Here is a 25,837-nt window from a genome sequence, read left to right as displayed (position 1 = left end):
TGTACTCACAGCAAAACAAATGTTATTTATTAGAGTCCTCATGTGGTCAGAGCGTATCTGACTCTAAAATAACTGGAGATTTTTCTGCTAACTGGAAGCATGGTGCTCTGAGGCAATTTCCAGGCAGTGTGTATTTTCAGCTAAGTTTTATTTACGTCAGCGTAGCAATTTGCAATATCACTGTTTGCAAAGAGCAAGGCAGTGGTTGTTTTAACTAGAATGATTTTTTTTAGCTTTCCTTACTAATTTTTTTTTTTTTTTAGGAAAAACTTTCAAGTCATGACTCAGTTCCCATAGGTCCATGCTTTGAGATGCTTTCCTTTTTAAAGAGGAGGGAATAAACCCCCTTTAGCGAGGTCACTTGCTGCCTGCCCTCGTGGCCAGCGCATCTGGGGAAGCGTGGTGTGCGTGTCGGGGAGGATTTGTTTTCCCTGTGCTAATCACTTTCTCCTGTTGTAATTTGGCACGGCGCGGTGCCCTGTGTGCGGGATGGAGGCAGATCCGTGTATTGCTGCTCTCCTATCCGAGCCAGCACATTTCAGGGGATGAACCTTTTCTGGGCTTACTGTTCTCCCAAGGGGCTTAAATCCCTCAAGGCTCTACTCTTCTGGGGTGGGGGACAATGGGCAGAGGTGCAGGCAGAGCTAATCATAGTGGAGGCTTCTTCTGGTGTTCTTCCCTACCACCAAGGTTGGAAAACTCCTTTGAAGAGAGGATGAGAAGGGGAAAAAAACACAGAGCCACCTTTCAGATGCTGAGCTGACTTTCTTAAATCTGTGGATTTTTATTTTTTTTTCCCCTTTTCCTGAAGGAGGGCTGAGCCTGTGTCACCCCACATATTCAGGAGTGTGAGGATAGTGCCTTTGCCATCTGGGTATGAAGGGGTGTACCCTGCAGGACTCTGGTGTGCTCTGGCTGCCTGCTTCTGCTGAACAGCTGGTGGGATTTTTGGGAGCTGCCTTGGGCAGATGATACCAAACATCAGGCATCAAAACTACACTGGGTGTCAGAAAAGATTTCTTTTTCTGTGTGTAATTTTCTTAATGCTTTTTTTGTCCCTGCAGCTTCCATAATTTAGGGAAAATGTAACAATCTGGAAGACATAATATTTGGTTTGATATGGAAAAAGAGGTATATCAGGACAACATAGCTGGATAGATATTGTGGGAGAACTCTGTATCTGCAGAGCAGACTTACTACTTTATTAAATTATATACATTTTTCTGGTTTGCAAAAACTCATGGGAAAGAGGAAGAAATTCCGAGACCTCTTTGGGATTTCAAAGTTCTTTGAGAAGAGTAGTACTGCAGCCTTATGGAGCTAGGCAACAAGGGACTGTATGGAACCAGTAGTTGGGTACTTCCCAAAGATCAACTTCCCTAGGCTTGCAAATCCCTTTCACTAGGGATTCCTATGTACATGCACACAACTGGCAGCTTTAGCCACTGCATCTGTTGTCTTGTTTAGTTGCAACTGAATTTCCTTGGGGACTTTACAACAAACAAAATGTAAGACATGCGAAATGTAAAATGTGATTGTCCCACTCTGCTCTGCACTGATGCAGCATCCACTTTAGTCCTGTGTGCAGTTTTGGGCACCACAGTATAAAATAGACATTGAGTTATTAGAGAGTGTCCGAAGAAGGGCCAGAAGGATGGTCAAGGGCCTTGAGGAGAAGCCATATGAGGAGCGCTGAGGTCACTCGGTCGGTTTAACCTGGAATAAAAAGAGACTGAGGGGAAACCTCATTGCAGTCTGCAACTTCCTAATGTGAGGAGGAGAGGGTACTGATCTCTTCTTTGTGTTGACCAGTGACAGGTCCCAAGAGAAGGGCAGGAAGCTGTGCCAGGGGAGGGATAGGCTGAAAATCAGGAAAAGGTTTTTCACCCAGAGGGTGGTTGGGCTCTCCAGGTAAGTGGTCACAGCCTCACTTGTCTCAGTTCAAATGTGGACAATGCTCTCAGGCACATGGTGTGACTCTTGGGGTATCCTGTGCTGGGAATTGGACTTGATGATTCTGATGTGTCCCTTCCAGTTCAACACATTCTGTGATTCTGTGATTCTTTGATTCTATGAAAACTGGTAGTTGAAGCTAAGTTTTGAGTTACTTGATGAGAAGTCACGGACGCTGGTGTGGACAGGTGGGCAAAATGTGTTGAATTGTTAACAGACTCCAGTTTCATCAGCCATTGAATGCAAAAAAAGTACAGTTTTCTTAAAGAAAATAATCTTTTGGTGGAAGCTGTCTCTAGGAGTGTTCATACCAAATGAGATTTGTATGACAACATTTTGAGCAAGATGATGTAAGTTGAAAACTAAAATTCAAGTGAGCAAGCAGAGCTGTAGAGAAGCTGGACTCCCTCTCTTCAGCTGGAGACTGATAAGCTGGAGTTATTTTCATGGCTTCTTTTCAGTAGGATTAGATCTGATGCCTTTCTCTACTATGTGGCCACCAGACAACTTCATATGGTGAAGTAAAAACATTAGATATGTTAATACAGGATAAAATAAAGTGTAATTCTCCCAAGTGAGCATTAGCAGCGTTTATGGGTCTGCAGATAGTGTTTGTTTTTCTCCCACCATGTCTTAATATCCCAGTTGTTAAACTTACTGCCTTTGGTTTTTAGCCCTAACTTTTAGGAGCCTGTATCTGAAATAGCAAATTTGCTACTCAGTACAAAACACTGAAAGAAAAACAGACCAGTGTGTAACTTGGACTTGTCAGCCACCAGCTGCACCTCATCTTGCTAATCTTTAGGCCTTTTATTTTTTTAAAAAGAAAAAAAAAAAGCAAAAAAAAAAAGCAGGGACTTTTAAGAGTTAAGTTACACAACTCTCATTTTATTTTTAAAGTGAGTGGATTCCTTGTTGCGTTGTCGAGGATGATAAATTGATACCACATGTTGCTTCCAGACAAAAAAGACTCTGTACTGCAGTGGAAGCACTTGCAGCTGGTGTCTGAGTTAGTGGACAGGCTCCACAAGGTAAACATGGCTTGGGAAGAGGCTGAAATGGGCACAGGGAGGGGGAATTTTCTCCATTTTAAAAGCTCAAGCATTTGCTGCTGTTGTCTGACTGGGTCTGAGTGTTGAAATAACACGTCCCAGCCTCCTTGGGAGACTCATTCAGTTGTTTGTATCAAATTAGGGATACGGCGCATTGGAAATGTTTGAGTGTCCTCTCTGTCAGCTTGCCTGTTTGCAGTCTTATCAAAATATTGAGAGAGACTCGTGTAATTAGGACACGGTAGCTGATCTCAGGGGATTTTCTTGCAAGGAAAATGTAGCTGGAGGAGTATTAACCGAATAAAACATGGTGCAGTGGATCAACATTTATCTCTGAGAGCATGTCCCTGAGTTTGGGAAAGTGATATAAGCCCTGGTGTTGCTGCCCTGGCTGTTCTGGGCACCCAGCTCACCCCTTCTGCTGGTGCCATCAGCCTAAGCCAAGGGAGGACAGCAGCACTGCATGCACGTGGCACTACTCACACCAGTTCTGGCCGGTCTCGTGTGTTCCTCTGCCCTCAGTCTTCCTTGTCTCCAGGGACCATCCCTCCCCTTGCAGGACCATATTCAAAGGGGACTTCAACCCAGCTGGTCTGGCCTCAGGGCAGTGCATGATGCTCTTGATGTTATCTGCAGGATTATCAGTCTTCTGGCGTTCAGTAGAGCCACAACATTCTTTGAGTCCAGTATAAATGATAACACTAATGAAGGGAGGAGCTCATCATATTTCTTTTTTGCTCTGCTTGAGTACAGTCCATATGTTGTACCCATTGGTGGTATCTGAGCTGTCTGCAGCCTGGCCAGCATCTATCCCATCTACATATGGTCTCCAGGACAGATGATGGAAGTTCCTTCATGGGTCTTTTAAAGTTTCTCATTGCATTTTGGCATGGAAAAATGTGTTAAGTTTCCATCATCATGGCCTAATTCATCTCCCACATCAGTCAAATTCCCATTAATTTCAGCAGCAGTGGGTTCAAATGATAAACTGTATTTTTTTTGCTTCCCTACCTCCTTTGTGGTTTGTTGCATGGTCATATATTAGTTATGCATATGGTTGTGAGCAACGATTGTCCCTATATACTTTCCTATCTTTTAAGCAGATGGGAATATTTTTTGACAGCTCAGAAAACAGGTAGAAAATACAGTTATTTCAATCCAGATTTCTACTTGGTAGCACAGTGCAACAGCCTTTACTGATGTGAGTTGCCAATCCTGGTGGCTTCTGCAGCAAAACTTGCATGAGAAAGGATAATAGGATCCAGCCCTAATTTGATTTGGCAGGGCATCCAACAAAAGGAGAAACCGAAAAACTCAGGTACTGTTGCTGAAGAGGTTAGTGGGGGAGGTTATGTGAAAGAAGTGGGTTTTAAGGCAATGTTTTAACAGAGGGTGGAGAGGGGGTACACAAAAATAAATTAGCCCATAATTATGCTTAAGAAAATCTTCCTGCAGAAGAAAAGCAAAGAAAAACAGAAGCAGGATTTTAAGTGGCATAGTGCTTAATGTAAAGGAAAACAAACTGCTTGGATTTTTTTATAACCACCAATTTTCAATGCAGAAGGATTATTACATTCTTTTATTATTTGTGTAAAACCGATGCTGAGCAAAAAGATATAATAACAAGAAAATTACAAATGTGCACATACATATCCACACATGCAGGAGTCCTCATTCTGAAAGGTGCCTCAGTCTCACAATTTTACCATTTAGGATTTTTCACGGTTTTAGGCCAAATACTTTCATACTACAGATACCAGCAGCAGAAATAAGCCCTTTTATCAGAACACTATAGGCTGAAAACTGTTAGCTGCTGGCACTTTGGCTGAGTGTTTTTATATCTGAAACTGTGCATGGCACACTGCATATGCCACCTCAGGTGTTTCTCCTCTCTGAGATTTGCTTTTCATTAGCAAGAGTCATGATGCCATGTATTCTTATACCCAGCATTTTTAGGTGGGGAACAGCATGGTTCCTGTGGCTTTTTAAAGCCTGGCATGGACTTTGCATGGAGAAATCCCTATGCAAATGTTCTTACAAGTGGTTGTCCATGTAAATAATAGGGAGTGAGGGTGAGAGCTACCTGCAGGGATGTAGTACAAGCTGGAGTATCAATAAGGGTTATTTAAAAAAAAACATCAGTTATCCAGCCATTTTACAGCAAGAAACCTGAGGAAGTAAGGAGTGGTGCCTAGTTATTAGAAGTTAAACTGTTGCCAGACTCAAAATATGGTTAAAATGTCATCAGCTGAACAATAAAAAGCTTTTTCCCTCGTTAGACTGAAGAACTATTATGGTGCAACTCAATCCACCATATTTTGATGGCATGATAGTCCCTCAGAAATGGACATGTTTATAGCTGAGGCACTGACCCAAACTTCTCTTGAGCATGTCAGCAAAGTCTGTTCAGCTGCTTTGTGTAAATTGTTTAAAACATAGCAGTTGCTGTTTTGAAGCATGGTCCATATGATTTCTCTTTTCATTAAGTGATAATCACAACCATGTCTGCTGTCTGCGTGCAAGAACTTCAGGCATGAAGTTTCCGTTTCACAATCTGACAAAAAGCACAATGCTCAACAGTGGGGAAAGAAAGGCATTTTATACTGAAAAGAATTGTTTCTAAAAAAGCTGGGCTGTGCTTCTTTATGTGTATCTCCAGTTTATTTATGTCAAGGATCCATTTTTCCTAAGGATGCAAATATTGAGGTGCTGGTGAATGATTTGTTGATTGATTTATTCTTTGCCCATTCAAATCTGGAGTTTCTTCAGTGGTTTGTAAACAAAGGGCACTTGTTCTAAATGGTTTGATTGTGTTATGGTCTTGCTGACTATGTGTTTTTAAGAGATGTTGATAAGACAAATATGATTTTATCCTTTTCATAGATACACCTGGCAATTGCCAAAATTCAAGAAAAAAGAACTCTGGACTCTTTAAGCTTAGAGGAATAGCACAAGGAGTTTTTCAAAGGACTATGGGATAGCTCCAAAAATCTTTTGAGTTCCACATAGGAAAAAAATGTTGGTTTACCAAACCTGGAAGCATTCACACTAACAAATACTATTTCCTTTCCCTTTCTTTGATCCGTATTTCAAGCACAAGATCAGCAGGATGAGTGGAGTGTGATTTTAATCTCAGTTATTTTGGTTTAAATCTAGTGCCGCTTCTCTGGGGGTACTCTGGGCTGGTTTTCTCAGGCTCTTTCTGATTTTGAGGTGATGATCATTGGTTTGAGCCGAGGTGGTGTTTGGGCAGTTGGATGTGCTGACAAGTGCAAGCAGATAGGATGCAAGAGCAGGCTGTGTGCAGGCTCCCCTGAGAGCCCTGTGTTTCATAGCATCCTGTACAGCACGGAGTAGCTGGCTGTGTACAGCAGCTTTATACGGCTCTGTATCCAGCAGCTTACGGGGACAGGGATATCGTTGCATACTGTGTCATATCACGTTCTGAAGACTGTGAGGATACTATAGCGGGGGGACAGCTGGCCAGCTACTGCCGTATGGGCATAATTCTGGTTCCTCTAATCAAGAGAGAAAGTACAGCTTAGTCATGCACAGAGTGCCTGTGGGAGAGGAGCAACAGCACATGCAGTTTTCTCAGGAATTATTATAACAAATATATAGCACACGTGCCCATGAAGAATGAAAAAGACATTTGCAGAGGCTGCAATGATTGTGACTACCCCTCCAGCCAGATTTCTGCTATGCCTTTGCAGTTTTTATTTCAAGGAACTGATGGCAAGATTACTGATAGTAATAGTTTGTCCTGAGAAAAAGTAATGGAGAAACATCCAGCTCCTTTCTGGCAGGAATGTCACGCTCCTTTTCTTAGGATGAAGCTTTTAGGGGTGTAGAGATGGGGACAAGGAATGCACAGCTATTGCAAGATTGGGGCTTTTTTTGGGACAGGCTGCTGCCATGCTGCACTTACACTCCAGCCCTCCCATATCCAGCACCAGAGAAATTCACGGAGATGTCCAGGAGGGTCCAATGATTTTGTCCATGTTGCTGTTATCAGGGGATATTGGTTTAATGATTGAGATTTGGGTTGTAAAAGAAGTGGGATGCCAGTCTTGACGTTCTGTTTTGTTCCTTTCCTGCAGAATTCGATCCGGCACAACTTGTCGCTCCACAGCCGATTTGTCAGGGTGCAGAATGAAGGCACCGGGAAAAGCTCTTGGTGGATGATCAATCCAGATGGTGGAAAAGGCGGCAAGGCGCCCCGGAGACGCGCCGTGTCAATGGACAACAGCAACAAGTACACCAAGAGCAGAGGGCGAGCGGCAAAGAAAAAGGCAGCCCTGCAGACAGCCCAGGAGACGAGTGAGGATAGCCCTTCCCAGCTCTCCAAGTGGCCAGGGAGTCCCACCTCCCGCAGCAGCGACGAGCTGGATGCGTGGACAGATTTTCGCTCCCGTACAAATTCAAACGCCAGTACTATCAGTGGCCGCTTGTCACCAATTTTGGCAAGCACTGAGCTCGATGATGTTCAAGATGACGATGCTCCACTTTCTCCCATGTTGTACAGTAGTCCATCGAGCTTGTCCCCATCGGTAAACAAACCATGTACTGTGGAGTTGCCTAGGTTGACTGATATGGCTGGGACAATGAACTTGAATGATGGTCTGACTGATAACCTCATGGATGATCTCTTGGACAATATAACACTCCCTCCCTCCCAGCAGTCACCCACAGGAGGGATAATGCAGAGAAGCTCCAGTTTTCCTTATGGTTCCAAAGGTTCAGGGCTGGGCTCCCCGTCAAGTAGTTTCAACAACGCTGTATTTGGGCCGTCATCCCTGAATTCCCTCCGCCAGTCACCCATGCAGACAATTCAGGAGAACAAGCAGGCCACCTTCTCTTCCATTTCTCATTACAACAACCAGACGCTGCAGGATCTCCTCACCTCTGATGCGCTTAGTCACAGCGACGTCATGATGACACAGTCTGACCCACTCATGTCACAAGCCAGCACAGCTGTGTCTGCCCAGAATTCCCGCAGGAATATAATGCTCCGCAGCGACCCCATGATGTCGTTTGCCGCGCAGTCCAGCCAGGGCGGTCTGGTCAATCAGAACCTGTCCCATCACCAGCACCAGTCCCACAACTCCTCTCTTAGTGGCAGCCGTGCCTTGTCCAATTCCATCAGTAACATAGGCTTGAGTGACTCCAACAGCTTGGGATCCACCAAACATCAGCAGTCACCTGTCAATCAGTCTATGCAAACACTTTCTGACCCGCTGTCAGGCTCCTCTTTGTACTCCTCTAGCGTGAGCCTCCCGGTCATGGGACATGAGAAATTCCCGAGTGACTTGGACCTGGATATTTTCAATGGGAGCCTGGAGTGTGACATGGAGTCCATTATCCGCAGTGAACTCATGGATGCCGATGGGCTGGATTTTAACTTTGATTCCCTCATCTCAGCTCAGAACGTTGTCAGTCTGAATGTGGGGAACTTCACTGGTGCTAAACAGGCTTCATCACAGAGTTGGGTACCAGGCTGAAGGATCTTTGAGAACAGGGAAAACGGGCAAACAGGTCAGTGCCCCATAGATGTGGTAAAATAATTGGTTCCTTAGTTTTATTGGAGTTTGCACCAAACCATTAATAGTTAGTGCACACTAATAATAGTAATTTCGCTTGTGATGGCTTGCTGTGTGTTGGTATGCAACAGGCACAACCAAGAAACGTGGAGGTGTGGAGGGAAACGAGGCTAAGCTATAAAAGCTGCTCGACTGCAACATTGTCAGCACGCATCTGGTGCTCAGCGCCCTTCTTAATTTAGGCATGAGAAATGTTAATGACAAATCAGGCAAACCAAGGTGGAATATTTGTGGCTTTTAGGAATCGCAGAGCTCTAACTCGTCTTCTTTGAAGTCAAAACAGATGGATTATTTCTTGCAGCCAATGCCATGTGTAGCCAAGCTGTTTTACACAGGGACGGGGCAAGGGGCTCTGCAGTCAGTGGAGCAGTGTTGCTGTGGGAGAGGAGGAAGAGTGTCTTTGCAAGATCAGAGGACCCACTGGGGATCAGGTGTGTGGGACAGATCTGGGCAGGATCAGAGTTGTGCTGCTGCTTTGCAACACTAGCAAAGTTGTTTGGGTTTGCTTTTTCGTAAAATTGTATTTCTTGGCCAAGAAAAGGTATCAAACGGAGGAATTATATATTGGTGGGATCCTTGTCTCAGGAATGTCCTGGCCTATTTAAGTATGCAATAACTCTTGTCCTCCTCCCCCCACCCGTGAATGGGGTAGGTATCTTTTTCTTTTGGACTCCTCCAAGAGAGTATCTGTAGATTTGGGTTCTGACATAGGTGTTTTCTAAGTGTTAACTTCTTCAGATTAATTTTTTTCAAGATTGATATGGTTTTTTCCACTGCTTATTTTCCACAGTTGGGGACTTGTAATCATTGTTTCTGTGATCCTTTTGTGATTCTGCAGGATCCTGCCCATACCTCTGCCTCCTCACACATATTCCCTGACTCATAGGGCAGGTGCCACATAAAGTACCTTTTCTCCTTTGTTTAGTTATTAGTATAAGGGAGTAAATTTCAAAATGTAGTAGGATAAAAGGTTAACTATAAATTATTGAAAGTGTTCTATTAACTTCAGAATAGTATGTAGAGCATCTCAGTGGTGAGGTTAAATGATGCATTCATTCAGTTTACAGCTTACTTCCAGCTTTCTTATTTTCCAGGTGAAGGACGCAAAGAAGGAGTCAGTGTCCTTTGACTTTACAGTGCATAATTTGCCCCTTTCATCTTTAATTGCATTTTCATTCACTGTTTCACAGTTAGATGTTCAAGGGGAAGCTGTGTGGTAGGTGAGCAGCAGTGGTGAACCTCGAGAATGTTTTCCTGTTTTCCTGTGTGTACAGAGCACCCCAGGAGACGTGCTGTGATCTGCTCTCTGTGAGGGAGAACGGGGCTGCCCAGGCATCCTCCTTTCAGTCAATCTGCAAAGCTGCCGTGTTCCAATGGAGTGGTTGGTGTGCACAGTCCTTTCACTGTCAGTGGAAGGATTTCCTCTGGTTCTTGCACATCTTCTCACTTTTAGCAAGAGCATTGCAGTTCACAGCCAGGAGATGGGCTGCAGAGAAGGGTTGTAGAGGATGCTGCATCCCACAGACCTTGAATAAGGCAACAACTCAGCAAGGCCAGGGCCATGCATGAGTTTTGGGCTTTCTTCAGCTCCAGTACTGGAGAATTTAGGGAAAAGAAAGGGAGGAAAAAAAGAGAATTGATTCAAGGATGAGGAAGCAAAAATTCACAGAAGGTCATGCTTGCTGACCAGTTCTTTCTTCCTTCAGGTGCATGAATTGCTTGGATTTAAAAACCATCTTTGCATGATGTAAAAAAGAAAAGGCTGTAGGAACTTTATTGCTGTGCAACATCCAGAAGTACAATCTGTCAAATGGGGCCTGAAGAATAGATGTTATTGACAGTTTTGCTTGACACAGGCAAATAGGGCAGCCTCCTGCTTCCATAGCTTCACGTGCTGCATGTAGGTAGCAGCTGCCGCAGGGAGAATTGTGTGGGCAGCGTGGAGGAGACACAGCACCCCACCTCCTCACTCATGCTCCTTGCCGCCTCTTCACCCCAGCCTCTGGCATCCACGGAAAGCATAGCTGCCGTGATCTTTTTCAGGCTGCTCCCTCCGAATAAAGGAACTGACACATCTGTGTGAGCACAGTTTCATTGCAGAGGACAGATTTATTAACAAGACAGCTCTCCTCGGTGGATTACTGTCCAGTCATCTGTGGAAGCCGCTCTCCCTCTCCCTGACAAGTGGACCGGCTGCTGCGGGGTGCCTCCGGTATCAGGTGCAAGCGCAGATGATTTCTGCTGAGCTGGTTCATCATGTACCCTTCCTCATCTGTTAAGCAGCGCTGGTTGAGAGTTTGCCTCCCTGTGAGCATCTCGTGTTTGGATAGGGGCTTCTCGCATGACATCAGATGCAGTTGTTCTGAATTGCTTTTCTTGGTTACTTCTTCTTACTTGATTACTTACTACTGCAGCAATAGGGATCCCTGAATTAAAATCTTCTTTCAGCAGGGTTCATGACCCCAGTAATGAATCTTTACAAGCCCAAAGTCTGGGGGATGCTTTCGGCAGAACAGCCTGGCAATTGCTTATGCTAAATCTGTTTCACAAGGGTAGCCAGGTGTGTTTTGTAGGCAAGCAAAAGCAGTTACAATGGATTATTGGCATACCTAGGAAGGAATAGTAAGGATTGTGTTTTGTATTAAAAATTAGAGAAACATTGCAGTCAGTTTTCAGGAAGAAAAGAAAGAAGGCAAATACGCAGGTATTTAATTTATACATACTTGGGTATAGAGGGAGGTTTACTTTGGAAGAAAATCAACTACAATTTCTTCATAGGGAAATTAAAAAACCCTGCAGGAGATGCCAGTGTTGCAGGTTTAGTGGCTGTGCACATTTGCTGCACACAAGCCTGTGCATGGTTCCTGCAAAGAGCCCTGCCCAGTCTCACCCCACCAACCTGTGCCCATGAGGCTGCCCAGGCCCAGCCTTTCAGGGGGCCCTCATTGAGGCATATAAATGAATTTGGGTTTGGTTTGGGTATTTTTCTCTTACAAGAAGGAGTGGAGAAAATCTGTATTTTTTTTCTTGCTTTATTCACTCAGCCATAACTTTTTCCTCTTACACTGCTTGAGGCCTCTGTTCCTCTATCTCTACCTTCTTTCCAAAACCACTGGATAATCCCCTCCGCCCACTCAGATAATCATCACCTTGGTATTTCAGTGGTTTAGCAATAAATAAAGACATTTCTATTCCCTCATCTGTCTCTAGAATACCTTTTATTTTGAAATTAATAGGTCCTTCTCTTAGTCTGGGATTCCCACAACTCTGCGCTTTGCTCCAGGTTCTGTCTCACCTGGCAAGTCCAAAGGCTTTTGCCAAAGAGTAATCCCAAAACAGAGCATCAGCCAAGACTATTCAGGACATGTGCTGCTGCCTGGAAGGTCAGGAGCTGGTGAGCAGTTGCTGAATGGGCAAGCATTTTCTCCAGCATCAAAACCCATCCAAGAAGTTGCTTTTACCTGGATTGTTTTAGTGATCCAGTTTACAGTGGCATCATGCGGGCAGCAATGCTGGCAGGGTTGGGCATGGGTGGAGAAAGGCTCAGCACGAGCAGGGCAGGAACTTCGTGGGTCAGTGTCATAGTCTGAAAAACTCATCTAAGCTGCATCTTCTGAAAGACACCTCAATGTGTCATTTATGAGGGTGCCTCTGGGCTCTAACAGAGCTGTGCTGGGCTCACATTGACTTATTTGAAAATTACATGTAAAACGCTTGACAGATCAGTTAAAATCACTCATTTTCCTCTAGTATCATCTAGGTCCCACATCTTCTTATTGCAGAATACACAAGCTGCAAATAGCCACGTCATGTAATGTTCACGCTTGATAATTAACATCTCTGGTGAAAAAAAATCTTAGGAAACCTAACAAAATGTTTGTTAGTCTTTCATTAGTCCGTATCAGCTTGGACTACTTGCCAGTTTGTTAATTGGTGTTCAGCCTGTTTCTGTGTACAGTTCATACTTAAGACAGATAGGTCTGAGGGTGACTTCATGTTTACAACACCATCTTAAAAGTGAAAATAGGTGCTCAAAGATCTCCATTTGGATGGAGTTTTGAATCAGAGAGTTCTGTACAGTTTTCCACAAAGAAGATGATTTTTGATTTCTGCCAGAAGACTTCTACCCATGCTGAATTACTGGACCTCTTACCTGATGACATGTGACTGCCTCAGGACCATAGCTGCACTTCCTTCTCTTTTATTTTCAAAAATGAGGTCTTAGGGATAGGGCTGCCAGGTTTGTTACAGAGCTAAGGTGGGGCTGTCTGCCTTTTAAAAATCTAAAGAAAATTCAAGAGCAGCACATTCTTCTGCTCCATTTCTAGGAGGCTAGTGGTTAAGGTGGTGGCACTTGTAACATTTAAATGTTGTTTCTGCCAGCCTAAGTTTTGAAAGGTGGTTTTGTGACTAGCTGAACTCCACATGTGCCAAGTTTAGTCTTTGAACAAAAATGTCTATGTAGAAAATGTATTTTGTGGGGAACAGGGATCCCTTCAACTCCAAGGAGGGCCTGCCCTGAGCAGGCTCTTTGATGGCTGGGGAACACATCAGTGGCACAGGAACAAACTATGCTCATGGCTGCTGGGGAGGAGGAGAGGGGAAATCTGGGAAAACCCTATTGGGATTGCCCCCCATGAGGTCCCACTAAAGCTTATCAAAGCCCTTGGCATACAGAGGCCAGTCCTGGGCTTGCAGGGATGCTGTGACTTTTGCTGTGTGAAGACAGCAGGAGCTGACACACAAACACAATGAATTGCTCACTCCTTCTGGGAGTAGGGCTTTTTTGTTCTGGTATGTTTTTAATATGGGTTTATTGTTTGGGGCTATATTAACCCAAGGAAAAGATCTGTTAAAACCAGGATTGCCTCCACAGGCTTGTGTTGTGAGTGTAAAGCAGCTGAAGCCAGGACAGTGGTCTTATCCTGTGGTTTGGGTGTTCTTCTCTTGGTGTTTTTTATAGATGTATTTTTTAGAACCTCATGCTTTGTCATGTGATTCAGCAGCAATAATTAGGCAGAAACTTGCTGTCCCTGCAGATGCTAAGATTACAGGATGACATACTCTCACCAGATGACAGCACAAACTGATATTTTTAGAACAGCCCACATCAACTGGTCTCCCCAGTGCTTTCCTCCTTGGATCAGCAGTGCACAGGTTTTGTTACGGAATGAGTCTTTGCAAATCGTCTGTCTCATGTGAATGAGCCATAATGATTGTTTAGAGCTGCAGATCAGTGTTGGTCCCTCGATATGTGGTTTGCCTGATAAGTGGGCTGGGTTACAGGTGGCTTTTCTTTGTTCATTCATTCCTTCCTTTGAGCCAGACTTTTAAATAGCCCCCATGAAAGCATATTTTCTTGAAGAAGTGCGTAATAAGAACTCCTTTTTAGAAACATAGCGTCATGCAGCTGAGGAAAGGTCAGGATCTTCTTTTCATAGCAATTGGGCACTCAGCCCAGGTGATGAACTGACAGCTGGAGAGGTTTAAGTCTTGTGTTGATGACAGCCAAAAAGCACAGGTACAGTGTGGGAATGCATGTTTGAATAGTACTGTGTGCTGATAGCCAGCCTTTCTGTCCTGGCATGGAAAAGGGGAATGAAGGAAGGAGCCACCCTGGGCTCCTGGTGCCAGTGGTGAAGGATCTCCAGCAGGATGTTCCCATCAGCAGCGTCTCCGATCAAGTCCGGAGTGGTGTGTGGGGACGCTGACCCTGTTAAATCAGGTACATGTGGATGAGTGGTGGGAATGCCCCGCTCTGGTCCAGTCTGCCGGAGCTGTTTAATCAGCTTTTCCACTCAGATTGCTGCACAGGGTTGCAGTTATTGGAGTCTGGCAGAGGGGACATCTGCTGAGCAGGAATTTGATGGGGGTGCAGCTCGGCAAGCGGAAGCTGCTGTGCAGCCATGACTGCCATTACTCCAGGAGAAAAGTTTTCCCAGATGATACTGTGGAGGATGCCTTGTGCTTATGCACTTCTACAGCTGAGCTGAATGTCTTGCCCATTGTTTTTGCTTTATTCTGCCCACATCTCTTGGCTTTTATCTATATACAAATGTAGATAAAATCTGGGTTTGAGGTAGGACCTTTCCTCTCTTGCCTTTTCTGCCACTTGTAAGTTATGATAGAAGATGTCCTGCCTTTTACCAACATGGTATTGGCCTCTCATTTTCAACCTACTGCAGAGAAAAACAAGAAGATTCCATAGTGGAAAAGACGTTTTTAAAATAGGCTTGGTACTTGGCAAAGAAAAAGAAGCTGTCTATGAGCACATTCAGAATTACGGGTACATAGCATGTTTCCCTAGCACTATAAACCCATAATTCAGGATGTCTCTAGCCATGCAGGTGCCTTTCACTCTAAAATGTGACTCTTTTTCTTCAGATTCAAAAATGCAAGCAAAATCCTTCTCTGGTCTTGCACAGGTGCAATAGTTACACATCTTTTTGTGATCCACAGTAGACATCTCCTTCCCAGTGCTCCCGAGTACCTAAAGAAAGCACATTAATTCCAGCTGATGGGCTTTACCCCTAAAAAAAGATGTATTTTGTAAGTATTTTTGGCCTTCTTCCTCTTTTCCAGCAGCATCCTGCCTAACAAGGGCTGTGTTGAGTACCCAGGCTGATGTCTCTCAGTCATTGGCAGTGTAACCCATAACTGGCAGGATTTCCATCCCACTCCTTGGGCTCCTGAACAAAATACAGGGGATAAAATTGACCAAAAGGTTTTCAACTAAGAAACCTGTTGACCTTATGGAGAGAAGCTGTCCTGTATCTAAGCTCTCCTGTGTTGGCCAGGGCAGAGGATTAAACCCAGCCAGATGTGATGGTTCTCAACAGCAATTGTATATCAAGAGTGTGCTTGGGCTCAGAGTTTCCTTTTCAACTGTAAAATGGGTAGAAGGGCCTTCACCCACCTTTGTGGGTAAAATTAAACGCCCAGAGGAGCAGTGGCTTCTCCTGTGCTGGAAATACTCCATACATGACAGGATCGTGAATAATCTAACCTAAGGCCCTGCCTTGAACAGAAAGTTGGACCAGATGATGCTGATCCCTTCCAGCCTGGACTTTTATATCATTCTGTAGACCAGTGGGATGTGAAAATAACCTGCTTATAAATACTTGTAGCAGCTTACTTCAGTTCTGGCCTTCTTTCCCAGGGAGCTGATAGAGGATCAGAGGATGATCTGCTGTCTGAAGTTACATTTACTTCCAAAACACTTGGTGGTCTCCTATGGTTTGTAGTATTCCTTGGAAAAGAAGAGCAGCAACAGAAGGAAAAGGGACACTTTCGTGCTTTTTGTGCTTATGCAGCTGCAAGCACTGCAACTCCCATAAGTCCTGGTTCTGTGCTGGCATTCTTCCTCTTTCCTCTTATTCTCTGTCACCCAGTTATGAGCTGGGAAAGACCTATTTTTATGAGCAGAATTTAAAGAGAAAAAGCAAAGTTGCAACATGCCTGAAAGTTCAGGAAATAAAGTCACATAAAGTTGCCAACTCTTTTTTTTTTTGTCCTTGGGCTTTGTCCCCAGCCTCAATGTTGTCCCTCAGCACAGGGCCATCCTAGTGCAGCGTGTGCTAAGCCTGTAGGGTGTCACTGTGGCATACCTGCTGTGGCATTGGGATTTCCAGTTTTTATTGTGCTTGAAATATAAATCTCATGCTGTAATTTTGTCATTACAGAAAGACTGGCCACAGTAATTATCTTCCTTACTTGTTTTTAAATAAATTCTGTGTATTTTCCAGTCTTTAGCTGTGAAACCTCAGGCAGAATATTAACTTGTAACCACACGTAATCAAGTCTTGCTTTTTGAGCCTACCCCCACTTTGGAGTAGGAGCTCTGTTGCTAGAGGCGATGACAAATCGAAGGGCAGAGGCACCAGAATGAATGCACATCTGTCACTAAAGGACACACTCTTCTTTGACAATGTTTGTATCCCAAGTGTCTCGACAGTAAAAGCAGTTACTGGGATTTCCTGTCCCTGGAGAGTTGTTGCAAAGTGGTACCCAGGGAGAATGCTTGTTTTACAGACCTCTAAAGGGTGATACTTTCCAAGATGAGATCCACTCAACAAGCCTTCCAGACAAGTCAGGAGATCCATGTTAGGCTGTCATACAGAAGAGCTGTGTGTTGGTAGTGCAGATTCTCATCCCATAATCATGTCAAGGAGCACATAGCTTTTCTTCCAACAGGAAACTTTACGTGCTGGTTGCTGGGTTGGCTCACTGATAAACCAGAGCATCGCCGCGTCACCCTTTCTGTTCTGAAGAAATTTCCAGTGCTCCATAATTGGCACCATTGGGAATCAAAGGAAGAAAGCAATAGGTGGAAAATAATTCTTCAGAGCTGCTCTGATGGTGCACAAGCTGGCATGGGGCTTGAGCGTCCAGTTAAGTGGTGGAATGATGTGAGACAGAGGTGAAGAAACGTTGTTGCTGGAGGGAAATCAGAGCCAGTCAGCTTGGCCACAGAGTAAAATGAGAGAAACATTTGTAGCTGGGCAGTAGTAAGGTAGAGGATGGGAGGGCAGAGGATAGGACAGAAGAAAGGGACATCTCGTCTCCTGCATGACTGTTTGCAAAGCTTTTAGCAGGGCCTGTTGCAATAGGATAAGGGTAATGGTTTTAAACCAGAATAGGGTGGATTTAGATAAAATAAAAGGAAAATGTTTGTTACAATAAGGGTGGTAAAACACCACAACAGGTTGCCCAGTGAGTTGGTGAATGACCCATCCCTGAAACTGCTCAACACCAGGTTGGATGGGGCTCTGAGCAACCTGATCTAGTTGAAGATGTTCTTGCTCACTTCAGGGGGATTGGACTATACCATCATTGGACTATACCTGCCAGCCCAAGCAATTCTATGATTCTGTGATAAATGGAGATGTAAGTGGAGCACTTATTTCCCTGCATTGATCCAGTTTTCATCACTGTGGGGCAGCAGGCTACTAACTCAGGGTAAATAGGCTTTTTGTGGTGAGACAGAAAGCAAGACTGCGTGAGTCTGTTGCAGATTTTAACAGGGCGACTTGAAGGCAGGCAGGTTAAGACTTTGAGCTAGCTCTTTTCATTTTTAATCCATTTTCAAAGTCCGTGTAAACAGAGCTGTGAAAATGGAACATAGTTTGGTTCTGCTGTGTGATGCACATCTCAGCTGTGCATCTGTCTCCAAAATGTTGGCACTGTCTGAAGTATAGGTCCCACAAGAAAAAATATTGGGCTGTACCACTTCCACAAAAGATGCTGAACTTAACCCATCCTCCAGTTTTTTTCTTATCGCTTGGTTTCATAGCATAATATTAAACATTTAGCAATATTGGGAGTTTCTGTAGTGTTTTAATCAAGAGATTTATTCAAAGTCAGCAAGACTTCTCACACGTGCCACAGTTAAGCCTGTGCTCAGCATAACTGGCAGCTGCCTGAGAGGGAGCTGACTTGCTGGGCTGTGGCATTTGGGACCCGAGCCTTGCCTTCAGAGGATGCTGTGCTTTGGGAAGTCACTCATTTCCAGCCCCCTCTGGTGCTCAGGATTTAAAAGTAGAGAAATGGGCTTGCACTTGTTTGAGCAGCTTACGAGCCACTAGCCAGGTTTTACTGGGGGCTACCAGGCCTGTCTGGGTGTCTTCTGCTGACCTTGTTACAGCCATCGGGGCACACCAAATGGAGTCATTGCCAGGCAGTCACATTAACGAACAGCCAGCGTTAATTTGCCCTTTGAAAATGAAGAAATCAATATGTTGATCCAGTCGGAAATCCCTTTATTCACAAAACAGTCTACCCCAAACCCCTCCACATAATTAAGGCTAAAGCCAAATTTTGTTTGGGTGAAATGCACAATCTGTCTGCTCCCTAAGCTGTGCTGAATGAAGTTCTCCCCTAATGGCGCAGGGAGCAGCTGTCACACTGTTGCTCTAATAACCATGAGACAAAATGATTAAATTTCCATCAATCATTTAGCATTATCAGAATAGGTCATTTTAATAAATTGTTATCATAGGATCAGTGCCTGGCACCTTAGACAGGACACAGTCTTTGAGTGATCTTCCTTGCAGGAGATGCCCGTCCTGGTTAAACTAGCAATTCCACTAAATCCACCATTTTTTATGACGGTGCCTGCTAGTAGGGTCTTTTGAAAGTAAAGGCATTCCTGTAATCAAGTCAATGGATTTTTGATTTCCAATGTCCCCTTATTCTTGCACTGTATAAAAAAATCATAAATCTTTCGTCTTGGGGAAAATCCTCAAAAGGTAGTAAGTGATGTGAGGGGACTAAACCCTGTTTTCAGAAGCCGTTTCAGAGCCAGAAGTTACATGTCCAGCATGTTACATTTCTGAAAATGTGAGAGGATTTCATGGGAATGTTTAAATGTACATATTTTCCGAAACCCTATGTGGTGCCTGCCTATATATTGAAGCCACTGAGTACCTTTAAAACTCTGTCCCCTTGGCCCCCTTGGTTGAAATGTTCATCTATTTTCAGTGTTTTACCTACTTACCAGGTCCCTTCATAGTCATCTCCATGCTGTATCCAAGGTTTCTTCCCCGCTTTTCTCTCTCGACATAGAAATTTCTTTGCTACCGAATAAAATAGACCCTAACCCAGTTTTTAAAGTCAGCTGGACCCTATCTGTTGCTGGTGTGTTGTGTTAGCAGAAAAATGGAAAACTCCGAAGGCCACACTGAAATTTGTGGCTCCTTACTGTTTGTCTTGAGCAGCCTCTTCATCTGTCCTTCAAGGGTGGTGGTGGACGTCAAACACTTACAGAAGATTTATTCAGCTTTTTGGTGATGCTGAGAAAAGGTGATAGTGAAAAATGGTGAAAAACTGGAAGGTCCTTCATTGCTTCTACCTGGAAATATGCTTAACAAATAGACAATACACTGGGTTTCTGTAAATCAGACTTGACCATCATTTTTCATCAGAGAGAGGGTTTTTTCTGTCCTGTTTGGGAGCAGCTAAGCCAGAAAAGAAACACATGAACCTTGGAAAGGAAAAAGTATTTTCAGGCAGGGTCATCTTATTCCTTGCTATATGTTTGAAGTTCCTGGGTGTAAACATATCTAAATTGCTTCTCAGTGTAAGCTGTTGTTTTATTTGGAAGTTTGCTTAGTTGCCTTTTTTGTTGTGGTGTATTTTTTTTTTTCCTACATGCAGTAATCTCACTGTCTTTTCTTTTTTCTCCTCTTCAGGCCCTCAAACTGACACGAGATGTAGAGAGAGAACCCTTTGCCAAATCTGCTGTCAGCAAGTGGACAGTGATACTGTTTACAGCTTACGACCTTTGTGAACCCTGCATTATTTTCCTAATGAAGCAGACTGTTAATAGGCCCCTTACTGGAGTGAAGAACCTACTCTTTTTTTTTTTTTTTTTTTTTCCTTTTTGTTGGAAATTGAACTCATTCTAGAAGTATGCAAAAATCTTCCTTTTCTGGGATGGCCAAGCACCTGCTGTGGAGACAATGTTCAGCACCATCCTGTTGAGAACACACTGTGTAGCCTTTACACTAGTTACTTGTCAATGAGTATGTGGTGTTTCAATATATTAATGGTTTATGGGATGTATTAAGTTGGTTTTTCTTTTTGGAGGTTTTCCCTATCTGCCCACCCTCCCCTCTACAGCCTCCAGTTTGATTTCCGTAGATTTTTAACCATTGTTGCTTTCTCTCCCTGGGGAATCTGAGGCACTGTGCACATGCATGGAAATGACCGTAACCCAACACTGCTCAGGTGTCAGGGTTTTCTGAAGATTCAGCGTTTGTTAATCCTATCAGCCAGCTGGATTCCAGAGAGGGGATGTGTGTGGCCTGTTTGTTTGTTGGGTTGGTTGGTTTGTTTCTTTCTTTCTTATTCTTTCCTTAGTTTTAATGGTACACCCCTGTTTGCCATGAGGGTCAACCTAGAGTTGGTTGCAAAACAAGGGAAGTTGGTGAGTTTGCCTCCTGGCTCATGAGGATGGACTGACAGCGGGTGCCATGGCCCCACATGCACCGAGGCAGGAGCCCCTTTCCTGCCCGCTGGAGCAGGCTCCCCTCCTGCCTCACATTAGCAAAGCTGCCCTCACTGCTGCAGTGAGCTGGTGAGGAGTTACGGGCTGAGCTGCCACACAAGGTGGATTTAGTTACCTGTAGAGATGTGTTTGAAAACACAGAAATTAAAGGAATGGGCAGCTGGGCATCGGTAGGTGACTTGCAGTGACAATGCCAGGAGCTGAGGCATAGATCGCTGCAGGGTGTGTTATGGCATTAGTGATCCTGTTTATTTTTGTTGTTGTTTTTTTGGACATATCCTTGATTATTTTTTCCTTCTCATTATGTATAATCCATTGTGGCAGAAGAAGCAGGAGTGGGAATGGCAAAGTGACAGTATCATACAAATGGCTTTTCATATGAGCGTAGACTGTAGCAGGATAAATGACACTGAAAGACAAGGCAGTTTTATATATTTTGCTTCTAAGATTTTCTTTTGTAAAATGAATAATAATTAATAATAATAATGAATAAAAGGTATGGTGCTGTATAGATCCTGTCTATAATCTGGAAAGTTTGATTGCTTTTTATTAGTATCCTGGGGGGGGAGGGATACAAAAAAAGAGGGGAAAACACCAGTGGTACATAGGAACTTGGTATGAAGAGGTTCTGAATAGGACAGTGTATACATAATTCTCCAAAGCGATATATGAAGTTTTTTTTTTTTCCTTTGCATAAAAGCATTATGCATATAAATATATAAATATATTTTATTATGTACAGAAATGGATCATTATGCATGGATGTTAGGAAAACAAAACTAGCATTTTAACCCAAAGTCTCAGTGCATGAGTTCCCACCGACCCGTGTCCCATGCAATGTGGAGTGACTCCCTCTCGCCACTGCCACTGCACATGCACAGTCATACACCAATACTCACACACATTCGTGGGCCCTTCCTCACTCCTTACTTTCCAGGTCCCTGAGGTGATTTTGGTGAAACAACAGCTCCTAGTGTGATGGAAGTTTTGGTTTTGTACCGTAGCTCCCATGCTGTTCTCTCATAAAGATGCACCTCTTGGTTTCTCCCCTGCCAGTTTTGACTGTGTAGGCTCTGTGCAGTTGTGGTTAGCATAGCCCTGTAGCATATCAACTCTTCCAAGCAGCCAAGGGTTTATCATTTGCCTTTTAAAAAACTTCTCTTTTTCTTTTTACACTGAGGGGTTCTATTTGTTAGTGTGTGACCCAGTTTATTGCATTCATTGGAGCTGGCTGGTGCCCATTGCCGATGTCTATCAGCAGCCGGCTTCCCAGGATGTTCGTGTGGCATAGCTGTGCACCCTGCTTACCCAAGTCCAGTTGCAGGCACCTTTTACTGAAATTGGACAAGAGTTCATCACTGGCCTCATCTGAGCATGTGCCATTAGCTCTTAGCTTCCTGGTACACCCCAAAATGTGAGTGTATGCTGAAGCACTTCCTTCTGGTGTTCTTTTGCTGAGGTTTCTCTGCAGCTGCTGCACTGTGGCTGGCCTTGTTCCCCAGCCCCACATTTTGGCTGTCGGCAGAGCTCACTCGGCGCCTCCCCATGCTGAGATGCAGCTTTTGATCCCTACAACAGATGAGCCTCCAGTGAGACCCCTGGTGCTGCCCAAAGACACACTATCACTGGCAGATCAGTAAAGCCTGACTCCATGGTATAGCCTAAGTGACCAAACCCCATAACTTAAGTTTTTTTCTTAGTTCAAATTCAGTTCTTGTCAAATGCAAGGGAAGGCCTGTTGAAAATTTAACTGAAAAGACTGCAAATTCTGCTCTGTTCCAGAAACTTAGACTGCTTGGGTTCAGGGGAACTGCTTTCCACTGAAAAAAATGAGAGATGAAACTATGGCCTTCTCTCTTCAGAAAATGGAGAAAAAACACTTGGTTTAGAGACAGCCCATCAGTGTCAGAGAAGTTTTTTTAAAAAGAAATAATAAAAGCATTAATGGCTGAAAGGCTTAACCTGTCTCCCAGCAATGTCAAGGAGAGCATTTCCATTGGCATAGCTGGGACAGCTTGGGCCCCTGCCTTGGAGAACATCCCAGCACCCACTGAAGAGGGATGGACTTGGCCATCCTCTTCAGTTTGGTTTGGTTTGTGTTGCTCAGTTTTGGGGCCAAAATTTTCAAGCAGAAGTGCCTGGTGTCAGGCACCAAACATCGGGGACTCCAGCGTGGTCACAGGGGCCGAGCTGCTCTGCCCTCGTGGCTTCTTGAAGGAAGGGGAGGTGACAGGTCCCCCCCAGGCCTGGGGACGGTCGTCACCCTCTACACCTGCTGAGGTGCCCAGCAAAGGCCCTTCACTCCAGAGGTGCTAAATAAATCTCCCTGAATTCAAAGGGCCAGGTATTTAGGTGTCAAAATTAAGCCTTGAATAGCTAGTTTGGGGAACCTGCTTTTTTGAAAAATTGGCCTTTGAGTCTTTGAACATGTTTATGCCTGGAAGTTTTCCTTGTGAAATCGTGTAAAACAGATGAAGGTCAAGGTCACAATTACATGGTTATCTTTAGAACACTTGGTCTAAACAAAAGGTCTAAAAAGGTGTTATTTATGCAGTTTCTAGTCACAGGTTGGGGCTTGATTTAATGATTTTGTGAAAAAAAAAAATCTCTTAAGAATAATCAGATAGTTAAACACTGCTTAACTCCAGAAATTTTTGTGCCACTGCTTAAAAGAGTTACCTTTTAGGTCATGTATTTCTCCAAAATTATATCATTGCTTGGCAATTGGTGTCCTGTAAGTGTTTCAAGTACACAATATACCTTTGGAATTGCCAACAGATGCGAAGGGGGACCAGATACATTTCGTAACTATGGGTTGGAAAAAATGGATTGTACATTTGGCTTCACATGTTTAACTTTTTGTTAAAAAAGTTGCATGATTGGAAAAAATATGTATACAGTATCTGTAAAACTGTTTTATCTGTTTCTGTTTCAAGCCATGTAAATTGGAAGAATATTAAATCCACAGCCTTATCGCGCATGGCCGTCTTTACATACCGAAGAGCTGAACAGTTTTTACTTTTCATTTGGGCTATCTTGTACTTTCATTTGAAAGCAGACACTCTCACGTTGCAGTCTTACTGAGGATTTTATATTAAAAAAAAAAAAAAAAAACAAGAAAAAAAAACCAACGAAAAAAGATGCTGCCCTGGAGGAATATATTACCTTACTACTCAGAGGTTGGAAGGAAGTTTGTTTTGGAGCAAAACCTGCCCCTTTCCAAATGAAGTAGAGACGCAGTGCTTACTCCACTTGGTGTTAGTAGATATTGCCTTGTGTATTCCATTTTAAATTGTAATCTAGTTTGTAAAAGAAATGGTGACGCATGTAAATAAAGCATAATGGATCTCTACGTTGCACATTTGCCTTTGCTCTGTTTTATTGTGTCATAGACAGACATGTAAACATAGGACCTGGACAAGGGGTGATTTTCAAGCAGCAAGTGAAAATGACTGGTGGGGGACTTGGGGCTGGGGAGGGGTCCCCAGCCTGCATCCACTAATATATGTCAGTACATACTGACGTGGGCTTCAGCCCTTCCATGCTTCAGCCAAGCCAGTGTAGTTTTGGTGGTCAAATAACCCCCAGGGGGATCATTTACTGCTGCTAAAAATCACAAAGTTCACTTGAATCTGAGGACAGAGGGGGTTGTCCCCAGGGGTGGCAGCTGTACTCTGCAGCTGCAGACCAGCTCGCCTGACCAGTCCAACTGCAGACCTGTCAGGAGAAGGGTTACACCCCACACCATGGGCTTGGCTGGGTTTCACACTGTCTCTGAAAAATGCCTGGAGTATTTGAAACCACCCATTTGGGATTTGGGATAATAAAACCAGCAGCCTGACTCAGCAGAAGGCTATACCGAGGGCTCTGGCTGAGGCACTGGAGAGTGTGCTTGGAAACGAGGGACATGTTGACAAAAAAACTCTTCTCCCACCCTGTTGGGAAGCCAGAGATGTGTATGGTCTTTTGGAGTCATCTTTCAGGAAGAAATTATATTTTCAAGAAAAAGGAGCTTTTCCTCACAGGGTGGGAGGGGGTTCTCATTACTCCGGGGGACAAACTGCGATGTCCGTGCAGAGCCCACAGGAATGCTATGCCAAAGTACTGCAGCAATAAAGAGCAGCTTGGGGATATCCCTTGTTAAACATAGCAAGAGCTGTTCAGGTTTTGTTCTAACTAGGGATAGCCTGAAACATGACAAGATCCAGACAGAGAATAAATAGCCTTTGACCCGGAGAAGGTGTGCATTAAAGCTCCCAGAGTGAGAATGTACTTGTCCTGCAGCAACTACAGCTTCCTCTCACAAACAAGAGCTTTTTTCGCTTGTTTTTTTCAGAAGACTTCTCCAACAAGGCTCTGCCAGGGAACAACCTGTGTCCTCTGCCTTGGCATTGCCCCACTGATTTTTGGGACAAACCATTGTGATTGTTAGGCCCAGTGAGGTGCCAGGTCAAACGGACTCAGCTTTAACCTGAATTTAGGCAGGGGCGGCAGCAGCAATGAAGATGAGCCGATCAAATGCTGAGCAAGTTTTGTGCTGAACCTACTTGGGTCTGTTGTGCAATGCCTTAGCTGTGACCTTCAGTTCAACCAGCCTTGGAATAGATCATTCTTATCTTTCACAGTACTTTCAAAATAAGTCCAAACATTTTAAAACTTCTCCAGTTTGTCCCAGAAGGCAAAAGACTTTCAAGTTGCTGCTGAGGCTGGTGAGGCAATAGAGAGCTATTTTAGGAGCTCCCCACCACATATGCTGAGTCGTGAGTTCAGCCAGACCAGGGAAAACAGTATTTTACAGCTCTTGTTTGGTTACTGCTTCCAAGGAAGTTAGGGGTGCTTTCAAGAGGGCTGAGATAAGTAAATCTGGGAGGCTACCTCTTTTACTGGTTGGAGCCATCATGACTGGAATCTCCCCCTTCAAAAGGAAGTCTTCCTGGATGAAGTGGAGCCCAAGCTAGATGAAGTAGATACTGTTCTTGCTGGTACACAGATTCATCCCACTGCCAGCAGCTTCTGCAGTGTCTCCTGACATCTCTGTTTGCCCAACCCAGCCCACAGAGCTTTTTTCCCACTGGCTCTGCCTGTGGAATTTTTCAAAATGAAAATATATTTATCATATAAGTACAAAGCATAGAAAATTTCACTAGAACAACAACAACAACAAAAAAAGCAAGTAAGCTTTTTTATGTTTTTTTTTTTAACTGTAGTTTAAATCTTTGAGAAAC

General features: G+C 44.0%; 1 protein-coding gene across 1 annotated transcript in view; it reads left to right on the top strand.

Annotated features, from left to right (window-relative positions):
- Positions 1-23,971, top strand: part of FOXO3 (forkhead box O3) — an 88,322-nt gene extending 64,351 nt beyond the window's left edge. Inside the window, exons 2-3 of the mRNA XM_005518261.3 lie at positions 7,106-8,540; positions 19,795-23,971. Coding sequence (XP_005518318.2) covers positions 7,106-8,506 — 1,401 coding nt within the window. The 3' untranslated portion in view covers positions 8,507-8,540; positions 19,795-23,971. The remainder of the gene's footprint in view (positions 1-7,105; positions 8,541-19,794) is intronic.
- The last annotated feature ends 1,866 nt before the right edge of the window (positions 23,972-25,837 follow it).

This window comes from Pseudopodoces humilis, chromosome 3 (assembly GCF_049639895.1).
Source record: "Pseudopodoces humilis isolate 2021_Gansu_Grassland_sample_001 chromosome 3, ASM4963989v1, whole genome shotgun sequence".
Lineage (NCBI taxonomy): Eukaryota > Metazoa > Chordata > Aves > Passeriformes > Paridae > Pseudopodoces > Pseudopodoces humilis.
Note: the sequence above shows the minus strand (reverse complement) of the source record. Positions and strands in the feature narration are given on the sequence as shown.